At 34.0% G+C, this 12,486-nt stretch overlaps 1 protein-coding gene across 2 annotated transcripts; it reads left to right on the forward strand.

Moving 5' to 3' along the window:
* Positions 1-309: 309 nt before the first annotated feature.
* Positions 310-10,120, forward strand: LOC147405857 (uncharacterized). 2 transcript variants are annotated; one of them, XM_086433725.1, is made up of 4 exons: positions 310-796; positions 4,008-4,242; positions 4,834-5,551; positions 7,762-10,120. In XM_086433725.1, the coding sequence occupies exons 2-4, from the start codon at positions 4,009-4,011 to the stop codon at positions 9,711-9,713; spliced, it is 2,904 nt and encodes a 967-aa protein (XP_086289851.1). In that variant the 5' UTR covers positions 310-796; position 4,008; the 3' UTR covers positions 9,714-10,120. The 2 variants fall into 2 exon arrangements, with proteins under 2 accessions (XP_086289851.1, XP_086289852.1); XM_086433726.1 differs by lacking the exon at positions 310-796 and adding an exon at positions 907-2,047.
* The last annotated feature ends 2,366 nt before the right edge of the window (positions 10,121-12,486 follow it).

The following is a 12,486-nucleotide window of genomic DNA, read 5'->3' on the forward strand; positions in this document are numbered from 1 at the left end:
GGGGGAGGGGACCATCAATAAATAATAAAAGTACAGAACTCTTATTGTAATTATGTAAAACATTGAGGGGTGTTAATGAAGTTACCTAGAACTCAAGAATCCATATCTTTCAGTGGGACCCAATACTGTATAATGATTTAACCCAATACAAATAAAAAATTAAATAAAAAATACTTTAAAAAAAAGAATAAAAATTAGAAATAATTCCAGTAGATTTTATATATCTTAAAAAGATGAATGGTTTTGCACATTGTTGATTAATAAAATAGGGATTTGGGTTTTTTTAATTTAGCAAGGAAGTTGGAGAGAATCTAGAAAAAAAAAAAAAACACATTTCTTCCTCTCTCTTCTCTAAGAAACAAATGAAAAAAGAAAGATTGATGAGAGAAGGGAAAAAAAAGCAGAGAATAAAAGGAGACTAGATGTTGACAAATTTTATGTCACTGCTCTCCTTGGAAGTTTTTTTTTTTCTTTTTTTCTTGTGGAGATTTCTTGTCTAGGAGATCTCTCTCTCTCTCTCTCTCTAGCTCAGTGACTGGCCCAGCAGATCGAAATCTCCCATTTTTATTTTTTATTTTCTACCTGAGATGACGATCTAAGCTTCTTCAATGGCGTTACAGATGTACCCACTTCGTTATTTCCACGCTTTCAGGTCCTCTGCTTTGTTGGATTCTACTTGTTATTTTTGTTCTTTGTTCAAGTCTGAATTTTGATGGACAGAGTTGAGCTTGTGGAGATTTTGTTGAATCCATGGAGGATTTTTGAAGAGGTGTGATAGATATGACTTGGGTCTGAGGTAAATTTTAATTTTAATTGTAATTTTTGATCAATTAATTATTACTTTATTTTTATTTTTGATTTGGGGTTTTGGGTTATTAGGATTTGATAGGTTTTTATATTATAATTTGATTAATGATGGTTTTTTTTTTTGTCCAATTGATTTGCCTATTTGATGATTTGGATTATTGGGTTTATGCATTTTTTTACAGATCAAAAAGTTTGAATTTTTTTTTTCTTCCTCTCAATTTTTTGTTAATGGGTCTGATGGGTGATTTGGGTTGTTGGGTTTTGATAGATTTTGTTTGGTTTGTTTTGTGATCTATTTCTAGATTCTTGATTCTCGATAACTAGCATAAAAGATGGAAATTTTCCTCTCTTGATGATAGAATATCTTGAAATTATACCATAATATGATTGTAATTATCATGCCCGTGTGCCTTTTTCATATCTCTGTCTCATGTTTTTTTTCGTTGTTGTTAAGTTCTGAAAGTCTGAAAACTTTCTAGAATTGGTATTTATTACATGCTGAGACTGAGATTCTTTTATCCAATTCCTAGTGATAGATTACATAATTTGTGTGATTACCAGTTTATCTTATTTCTGGATACATAATCCATGCCAAGTATTATTACACCAAGAAAGAAATCTCCACAAAAAAAATGGTCCCTTGTTTGTAGTTTCTGTGCTTTGTGTATTGGCTTGCATTTGATGATTTGGTTATCAGTATTTCATGCTTTTTGTATTTAGAGAGCTGTCTTGTAGTTGGGAAACTCTACTCTTCATAATTTGATTGAATGGTTTAAATTTCTCAAGATGGCCTTTACTGAGTGAATAAAATATGGGATTTCAGTTTTTTGAGAGGCCTTCTTTTTCTTAAGATCTTATGGACTTGTGTCTGATTGATATTTTCTGCTCACCGTCCATATAGATTGTGTGCCAAGCCATCTTAATGAAATTTTGTCCAACCTTAATCCATAGGGAAATTTCTTTCTCCATCTCTTTATGTTTTTATTTTAATTGGTCACAATAAATCTAATCTCATTTGCAAATTTTCTTCTATTATGTGTGCTAGTTGGTGTATGATACATCTCATGCTCTTAATCTCATGATCTTGTTTTTTACATGCAATGGGTGTGAAGTTGACTACATGTGTAGTTTGTGGAAGAGTTGTATGGAGAAAAAGCTACTAGGATATTCTCCAAGTTAGGGGATTCTTGGAGCATTTTGGGCTTTCTAAAGCCTTGATGCTTGCAAAGATGTATTTATGGTAAGTTAGCTTGGGGAGTGTGGTGTGCAAACTTGCATGCGTTATGATTCATGAAGCATCTAACCTAATTGATTCACTTGAAATTGGAAAACCGAAGACACCTTTATTACTTTTTCTTTGCCAATTCAACATTCTAGTTGGTTGTTTTGATATAAACATTCCACTTGTAAGATCTAGTAATGACTTGAAAAATGGACTCACAGATTCTATTGTCACTAACGCATGTATATATATATATATATATATATATATATATATATATATATATATATATATATATATAATATATATATATATATATATATATATATATATATATATATATATATATATATATATATAGGGTAGCGTTCAATGGCAAACTTTTTAGCAAACTTTTTGGCAAAACATTTTTCAAAACATGAGTTAGAGGTTTTGGAATGGGCTGATTTTTGGTGAGGATGATCTCTACGGTGAGGAGGATGATAGAGATCATCCTCACCAAAAATCAGCCCATTTCAAAACTTCTAACCCATGTTTACAAGCTGAAAAATCATGGACCATCCATTTTTTGTAAACTGTTTTTGATGGGGTTAGAAGTTTTGGAATGGGCTGATTTTTGGTGATGATGATCTCCTCACCGTAGAGATCATCTTCACCAAAAATCAGCCCATTCCAAAACCTCTAACTCATGTTTTGAAAAATGTTTTGCCAAAAAGTTAGCCATTGAATGCCCCCCATATATATATATATATATATATATACGACAATCCAAAATCTCTTCAACAATCTCAGTGGCCCTCCTAATGGATCCATTTTCCAATGACCCATCAACAATTTTAGTTACAATTACAAGGAAATAAACCTATAATTGTTAGTCATTCATGATAAACCGTGTCAAAAAGTGGATTATTTCAAGAAAAACAGATTGGATCATACATTGACAAGAGTTGGTACGGATACTGGAATGACGAAGGGATACTATTATTACACTGGTTGTAGAATGGTTTCTTGTACATTTCTTCGCTCTGCCCCTCCATGTCCTTAATAGGCGTCTGTGAAATCTTTACTTCTACATTTCATTCTTTCATTATTTCTCACAATGGATCAGATTATAACAAGGGCGTACACTTCTGTCAATTTTTGCTTTCATTGTAAATCAAGTGGGTATTTGCCAATCATTTGCTTATCCATTGTTCCTTTGCCAGAGTAATTTGGGCTTCCTTTCGTTCTTTATTCTGAGCTCCTTTGTGCTTCCCCATCTCAATTCTTGCATTGTTTGAGAATTGGCATGTCAAACAATTATTTATTTTTATTTTTTTTTAAAACAATTATTTGGTATGTCACCCTATTTGAATGTGGTTAGAGCGGAATAGTAGGATGTTTGAAGGAAATGAGCATTCCTGTCAAGAAGTGTTTTTTTATATTATTATCTTGAGGCTCTTATTCTTTTGGAGCAAATTTTTTATCAAGTTGAAAGGACTTTTTTTAGAATGGGATATGCTATGCTCAGGTTGTATGTTTTGTTCTTTGTTGCCTATTGGGCTTTCTTTGCGCTTTTTAGCTTTTATGGTTATTTTAGGTATATTGTGTTCATATCAAGCATGTTTAATACAGAGGAAGTATTTTTGCATATTTTGAAATCATTTATGAGGTGCTCTTCTTCCGGTTGTATAATTATGTGGTTTAGCATGTCACATCCTTTGGTCAATTTAGAATGGTTAAAGCACAAAGAGGCATATCTAGTTCAACATGCTGGTCCGTCTACTTCAACAAAAGAAGCCCATTGGTTGTATTCCAATATGTGAAAAATTTATCATCTTTTATTTTTAAACCTAAAAAGCTAATGTTTTTCATACTAAGCATTCAATTTTCTTCAGAAATCTAAAAATGCATTTCTATTACTTTTATTGCCTGGGTATTAAATTACATTTGTATATATTTTTTTGTCTCTGATGTGTGATTTTTGGGTGGTTGGCAGAATGGGAACAAAGGTACAGTGTAAAAGCTACTCGCCGGCATATTACTCAATGAGGGATCTTAATGAGGGTGCTAACATTGGTAGCTGGCCCATATATTATGAGAATAAAAATTTGAACAATGGGCAATACTACAACTGTTTCTTACCAAAAACAATAACAGATGGATATTCAGAATATGACAAGGAAGTGTTGAAGCAAACGATGCTTGAGCATGAAACTATATTCAGAAAACAGGTACACATGGTCTTAACGTTCTATGTCGAGCAATGAAAACATGGTTTTTGATGCATCTTTTGAGTTTTGACTTCAAATTTAGAAAGCTTATTATATGATCTGAAGTAACATGTGTTGGCAGAAGCTATGGGTATGTAGAGTTGAATGGAAAAAAGGGTATTTTAGAAATACCCCCCTGTTAAATTGGTGATATTAGGTTTACCCCCTTGACCATTAGTCAACGTTGCCTTTTCTTGATGATTTATCGGTGAAGTTTTGATTTTTTCAAAATTCTCTTCAAATACTTAAATTACTAAATCAAAATTTGGAAAAAAACAATCAAAATTTTTATGCTAATCTTACATTTTCATGAGTGCGTCCATCTCAACATCCTCTTCATAATGATGATGATAATGATGATGATGATGATGATTATGATTATGATCTGATTTTCGAGAATAGTTCTATTTTGAAGGATGTAATTTCCTGAATTTCCAATGGATTCTATTTGATATCATGAACAGGTCAACTAGAATTGACTTTTTTCCTTGTGTATCTAATTCAGTTCTTTTGAACACTTGGGTTTCATCTTAATGTTCTGTTTCCATCCAGGTCTATGAACTCCACCGTCTTTATAGAATACAAAGGGACTTGATGGATGAACTTAAAAGGAAAGAACTTCAGAAATATTCAATATCAATGGAGGCCTCACGATCAAGTCCACTTTCATCTCAAACACCATGTGAAGTTCCCCAAAAGATGTGGCAATCTCCTTTGAATTTTTTAAAAGAAGGCAGCACGCAATCATGTTCGGTTCAAACCCAAAATGGAGGAAGTTTAAAGGAATGTGAGTTGTTGGAATCCAAATCCAAGAAAGTTTCAAGGAAAGGGTTTGATCTCCAACTTCCGGCTGATGAGCATCTTGACAGTGAGGACGAGAATCACATTGAAGATGAAAAAGCTATCCAAGCATCTATGATAGCAAGTTATCCTCTTGAGAGAAATTGTGGGGTTGCTTCTCAGAGTGGTGTAAAGCTGTCTCTTGGAACAAAATCTGATTTGTGTTCATGGAACAAAAATGGATTGGCTGACTTGAACGAACCTGTCCAAGTCGAGGAGGCAACAACTTCATCTCGGGGCCCTACCGCTTTTCATGAAGAGATTCAATGGAAAAATCCGTATGCCAAACCAAATTCATTTTTCATGGGTTATCACAAGGAATTTTTCCAAAATAACCATAAAGGCAAGGATAACGGAACTCGCGTAAATGTTCTACCCTTAGAGAATGAGCGAAACAAATGGGAACGGCAGTCGTATAATCTTGAAGATGGTAAGTTTTCTTTATTGAAGATTTGAATTTGTTGATATTCTGATTCATTTGGGTTTTTAACAAGTTTAGGAAAATATAGTTGCCTATATCTGTTTTCCCCTTTGTTTTGCTTACCCATCTTTGAAGAAAGAGGGCTGCTATTGGCACCCTGACTTCTACTTATTACACCCCAATTTCTTATATTATTTATCACACCCTTAATTAAAGATTAAAACAAACCATTCAAACGTTACAAAAGTTTGGTTCAAGTTATTACTTCAACATTACAAAGCATTGTAACAAATTCAAACAACTTCAGCAGTTGTTTACAATTAGGATTTAGGCTCATTTAAAAACCTAAATCTAAGAAATAAAAATCTTAACAAAAAGAGAGTTTCTATTGGCACCCCAACTTTTACTTATTCTCAACCATGGACTTATTTTGTTTTTTTAATTGGGGTGTAATAAGTAAAAGTTGGTGTGCCAATAGCATCTCTCTAAAAAAAAAGAGAGCTGAACCTTTGAAGTCAGTTGCCCGTTCCTCTATTTCTCTGAGTCATGATGTGTTTGGGTTGTCTGAATTAGTTTTGGACAGCACAGGCATCTTGTCAATTCTCATTTTTCCTTATTTTGTTTTAGTGAAGTGGATTCAAGCACAGTTGTTCAATTTTATGGTTGTGCTTGTTTGTTCTCATACGAACTGTTAATTTGTTAAAAATGGACTAATTGATTTTTAGGGACTTTACATAGCTGACCATTTTTATACAGGAAACAAACAATGGAAGGAAATGAAAAGAAGAACCAAAATCCTTTTTCGAGAAGTATTCGGACTGGGAATTCCAAAACTCAAATGAGAAAATGATTTTTTTCAATTCCCAAAGATTAGTCATGAAGAAATCTGTTCTTATTTTAAGATTGTGAAAATCTGCATATACTTGTGGCCAGATATTAAATTTTGATTTCAGTGTCTGGAAATGAAAATATTTTGATCAGTGTGAAAATTAAGACTTTTTGGAAATGATAGAAATAGGCATTAAAATACACTAATTAAGTCATCAAAATACAATAAACAACCATATGGAGTGTGACATTGAAGATTCAACAACATTTTGGCACACATACACACAAATATTCAGAGTGAAAAATAATAATACTTTACATGGAAACAAGAATGATAATGTTGTGTTAAGGACATACAACTTAATATGTAAAACATGGAAATGAAAAAGCTATTAAGTATTGCATTCATATATATATATATATAAACCATGGTTGATTGTGTTTACTAATATGCTTAGAATGCATTAAAATAAGATAAAAAATATAACTAACTAATCATAATTCATTTATACTAACGGATGAATGTTATATAATTTATTATTAGTAAATACTATGAGTAATATAGAAGTTCTTTCTAAAAGCAATTATAAGTTTTTTCAAAAAAATAAATATTTTGGTCGAAGTTTACCATTCATCGAAATATTGCATTTTCATACGTAAATTTGATAATTTCTGTCAAAATTCACTATTCATTGAAAATTTTCACAAAATGAATAGCGATTTCCACTGAAATATATACAAAAAAAAAAAACTGTCAATTAAATTTTGTGTCGGAACTTGTGGAAATGGAAATATTTCGGTATATTTTGTGGAAATATGTCGAAATTTTATACTATGCCTGGCGGCCAAGACATAATTTCCTCTAATAAAGATATACACATATTCCAATCGCATGCATAAACTAATATTAGTAAGCTCAGTACTCTACCAAGTCAATAGGTTTGCTAAGGGACTGGGCACTGAGCATAGTAACAGAATTCGGTGAGGGCTCAATTTGGTTAATTCGGATAACTTCGGGAATGTGTCGTAAAAAAATCTGGAAAATTTTGAAAAATATACTAATGATGTTTTTTAGGTTTCTTACCAAAATCCATCTTCAACAACCTCCCTAAATGCTGAAGATAATAAAATTTTGATGGTGAAGGATATGCTTTTTACCATATTCCAAGATTAATCAATAAATTACTGATTAATTCGTAGATTTGCCAATTTATTCACCTAATCCCTAATTCAGAGCTTTTTTTCAAAAAATTGGAAAAATTTCGAGAATTTTGTGACTATCCAGCGAACTCTATAGCCTATATCATGTTGGACTCTTTTTGTCTTTCATCTTGTTCATTAGGACTCCTTTACAACTAATGGTTTCATGTGGCTACTACCTCTGTTTTCAGGACAAAGTAGAAGCAATCCGAATTCTTCTTTGTCGAGACACTTTGAACCATTACAAGTTGAGCTTAAGAAAGCTCATGAACTTCCCTTGTTTCTTCTACCCGATGATAGTAAGAGAGAACCATGGAGAGAAAGAGCAATTTGTGGTACGGAAATCTCTGAAAGATGTCGAAGTCTTTCCAACAATAACTTTATGGGACCAGTTGTGCCTTCCCATAGACCCAATTCATATCCAACAATTCCTCAGTCCGATGTCATTTCTGGATCTTCATTGATTCCATCTTGGATAAAGCCTCCATTGAGTCCAAATTTGTCGGTCCAAAGCGCCGGGCTTATTGGAGAGGAGAGGCACCTTAATAAAAGCTCGGGATTGCACTCAAGTTGTGGAAGCAAAGTGATCTACCGTAATGGGTTTTGCCATGGGTCCCAGTCGGAGTCCAATGCATCACAGGTTCGATTTTCTTCAATTGGCTTTGATAGTAATTCGGCTTCTGAACACTTTGAAAATCACGGTCCCACAAAGTATTTTAGGGGTTCAAATTGTGTGGATGTGAAATCTGCAAAAGATATGAACTTGAATCTAGCACTTATGAATGGCTTCCGAGATGGGAAGATTCCCCACCGAGATCTTGTGATTGTAGATGGAGAAGAGAAGAATGAAGATACATCACAAGGGTTACCTTGGCTTGGAGGAGCTTCAAAGCAAACAGGATTGGATTTCTTACGGGGCTATTCGCAGCAGTTCACCAATAAAACTGGAACGGAAAAAATTTGCACGACGAGTTTTGTTCAGGATTTTACATCGGTTTCATGTGCCCAAGTTGCTGAACCTTTTCGGAGGATTGAAGTGGATGACTGTCCTAGTAATAAAAAGATTTTTGGGGCACCCATTTTTGACAAAACTCATATTTCCAAGGACCAACCTTCTTTTAGCTCCCCGTCCAAGTCTCTTACGTACTCAAATGATGTAGAAAAGATTCCGAAAAGTGGGAAAGTTGGATTACTTGATATTGATTTGTCTCGTGATCCGGAATTACCTGACTCATGCCAGGAACTCTCATCGAAGAGTCCGATTGTAGACCGTTGTGGTTCTATGTATCACATTAATTTGAACTCATGTACAAGTGACGAACAGACTCCATCAACACCATATGTTCCAAGAGTCACATTGAACAATGCAGCTGAGATTGATTTGGAGGTCCCGGTGGTTCCTGATACGATGGAGAGTATTCCTCCAGGGGAAGATTCTTTGGGGTACCAACTTGAGACAGGGCAAAACCCACCCGATGAACTTGTCAGAGTCGCGGCTGATGCTATAGTCATCATGTCATCATCATCAAAGGTTTATACTCATTTAGAGGATCCCATGGAAGCATCTCTGAAGGACTCTCTAAATTGGTTTGTGGAGATCGTTACTTCGAACACGGGTGATCATGATGAGTTCTCCGATGGGAGTGATTGCTTTGAGTCCATGACGTTGAAGTTGACTGAGACCAAAGTGGATGAAAACTGTTGTAAGATTTGGGTGCCGGAGAATCAAAAAGAGGAAGAAACTGGTCCATCATCATTGACTACTCGCGGGCGTAGAAGGGGTCAGGGAAGGAGGGGTAGGCAACGGAGGGATTTTCAAAGAGACATCCTTCCCGGTCTTACTTCTCTGTCTAGACTAGAAGTAACGGAAGATCTACAAGCGTTCGGAGGGCTTATGAGAGCTACGGGTCACCCTTGGCCAGGGTTAGCAAGGAGGAATGCTGCTAGAAATGGTCGGGCTCGAGGGAGGCGGCGCTCACCTGCTGTGCTAGTGAGCACCATATGCTCACCCCCGAGGCAGCAACCTAATAATAATGAACTGGATCTCGAAGAGAGAAGCCTGAAAGGTTGGGGGAAAACTACTAGACGGCCTCGACGACACAGATTTCCATCCGGTACTCCCTCCACTTTAACCCAAGTATAGATTATGGTTTAAAGTTTCATTGTGTCTCGTAATGTTTTGGCCGAGTTATATTCCGGTTTCGGTCTAGATCAAAATGAGCCGTTGATTCTGAAAAGTTGAATGTTTCGGATTGTCTCGTGACAGGATTGATTTTTCTCCCGACCAAGATATTATGTCGATACGAGATTTTAAATCTTGTTATAGAGGCCTCAATTTATGATTTGTGCATTTTTATAGAGGGAAATGGGGGAGAATGGGGAGTTGTTTTTATAGATTTATGGGGTTGAGGTAGTTGTGAGTACACCTCTTAATCCCAAATTTGGGTACCATTGATCTGGTGTATCATTGAAGTAATGTTGGCATTATTTCTTCCGAGAAATAGACATTTTGAATTGTGGGTGTGATGGATTTACCTGTAAATTTAATGAGTGGGTGTTGGGATGAATATTATTTCATTATGGGTGATATAAACATACCCCTCCATGTTTTGATTAATATTTGAGATAACCTCATGTGTTTTCATATAGATGACATGCCCCTTGACCTTGGTCTTCTCTGAACTATTAACTAAAAATGATCTGAATACCCTCATCATCAACCTATAACAAAAAAATCCCATAATTTTTCTCCCAAAAATCAGTCAATCTTAAAGCTCTTTAACACTTAGTTAAATTATTTTTGAACACATTCATCTTCAACCTTGTCTTAGAAAACGCTTGATCATTCTAGCAAAAGAAATCAACTTCCATTTCTTAAAAAATCCTCTCTTATTTGAGAATCTTTAGGTTGAAGAAGAGGGTAAAAAAATTTATCCGGTAGGTTTAAGAAGAATATTTTTGGGGAACGTCTAGGATTTTTGGCTTGAGGTTGAAGATGAGGACATTTAGGCCATTTGAAGGTGGTCTCTCAAAGAATACCAATGTCAATAAGTTTGAAAACTCAGTGAGGTATTTCAAATATTCACCAAAACATGGAGTATGTGTAAATCATTCTTTCATTGTTTCATTATAAAGATTTTTAGAGATTTGTTTTCCTTAATAAGCTCAAATTAGGGTATATATTCTGTTTCTGATTCTAGTTTTGATTTCAAAATAAATGAAAGAGAATTTGCTAGAAAACACGGATACCCATCAATTCTGATTCTCAAGATTCGAATGAGAAAAAAAGAATTCAAATCATTGTAAAATATTTTTTCTTTTAAAATATTAATATATTATCTATAAAATTATTAACTTATGTATAATTTATTATAATAAATATATAAGTTAATGATTTTTATTTTTTTTCAAAAATAAAGATTTATCTTCTTAAAAAGTAGTAAGTTTTTAAAAGAGATAGTTCGTTTTAAACTTCAATCCATAATTTATATGAAAAAAAAAATATTGAAGAGTTTTATCAAACATGCTTAATTTTGAAATAAAAGAATACATTAAATCATCTATAGTATAAAAAAAAAATAACAAAATATATTGATTCTGGATATCTGTAGCTGTAGGATAGAACCTAAAGATTCTGATTCCTATTAGTTTGGTTTCATTTTAGATTTGACTCTAATCGATTTCAATAAAAAGGGAATCAGAACCGGATTTTCGATTCTAATTCTGTTTAAATGGGTATCCATTGATACCCCTAGTACAAGGTGAGACTTGTTTAAAACTTGAAGAGACTTGCATAAATTCTTGAACAACATTAGATTTAGAACAGGCGAGCATCCGTTACCAAACACCCCTAAAATAGAAAAGACTGGATGTTGCTCATAATATCGAAGTTGATGTTAAAGACCTCAGGAACTTCTCCACGTATACAACTGAGGTTTTCCATAGGGGTGCAACTCAAATCGAGAACCGAACCAAACCGATAGCTTTGGGGTGGTTTGGTTCGGTTTGGAACAAGTTGCGGTTCAATTCCGGGTTATGAAAATGAAGAACCGATCAATTTGCTTTGGTTCTCGGATCAAACTTGTATAGAACCAAATCAAATCGAGAACTGAATCTCTATGCAATAAATATATGTGTATATAATAATTATGAAGAATTATTTTAAGAGTTAGTACATAGGTTAGTGATCTTTTATGGATAAACTAATGACTTTTTATAGATAGATTTGTGATTTATTATATGAAATTTTATGTTTATTTTTTCATTAAAAACTACTACTTATAATTTATAAAATATTTGCAATCCGTAGAACCGAACCAAACCAAACCAAACCGACTTTAATTCGGTTTGGGTTGGTTTGGTTCTAGTTCTTATTTAATAGAACCAACCTATATCGATTCGATTCCAATTTAACCTCAAACCGAACCGAATCAAGTTGCACCCCTAGTTTTCCATGCAAATTTTTGGACATTCTTTCACTCAAATCCTGTGGGGTCCACTGTCCCTACACATTGACTTTAGATGTTCAGGTGTGATATCTAATTTTTTGGAAGAGAGATTTACCAAACAGCCCTCTACATCATTTTTATTAAAAAGAACTCCATCGTAGTTCTGACAACTCCAAGGGAACCCTATTTTATGAAGTTTGCTACCCAACAAATCTCACTTTATCAAGTTTGTTACCGAGCAAACCTTGGACTAGCCACCACATCATAAAATTTAAATTTATGTGATTAATTTGTTATTCAACATACCTTGGACTGAATTCTATTCGCATTAATTTGATCTGATGTCACAAGGTTATAACAGACAAAATTATAAGAACTTTAAAAAGAATATTGATAATCTAACAATGGCATACTCAATCGACTCTCCTAACGTGATAAATTCGAGAGTTGTAAATATGTATGTCTCGG

Source organism: Akebia trifoliata, chromosome 3, assembly GCF_017979445.1.
Source record: "Akebia trifoliata isolate Shusen 1 chromosome 3, ASM1797944v1, whole genome shotgun sequence".
Classification (NCBI taxonomy): Eukaryota; Viridiplantae; Streptophyta; class Magnoliopsida; order Ranunculales; family Lardizabalaceae; genus Akebia; species Akebia trifoliata.

Bases quoted from the DNA above. Each gene is read 5' to 3' on its own strand.
- LOC147405857 (XM_086433725.1), top strand. From the start codon at position 4,009: ATGGGAACAAAGGTACAGTGTAAAAGCTACTCGCCGGCATATTACTCA. The intron at 4,243-4,833 runs GTACACATGGTC...GTTTCCATCCAG, and splicing joins AAACTATATTCAGAAAACAG to GTCTATGAACTCCACCGTCT. The intron at 5,552-7,761 runs GTAAGTTTTCTT...CTCTGTTTTCAG, and splicing joins GTCGTATAATCTTGAAGATG to GACAAAGTAGAAGCAATCCG.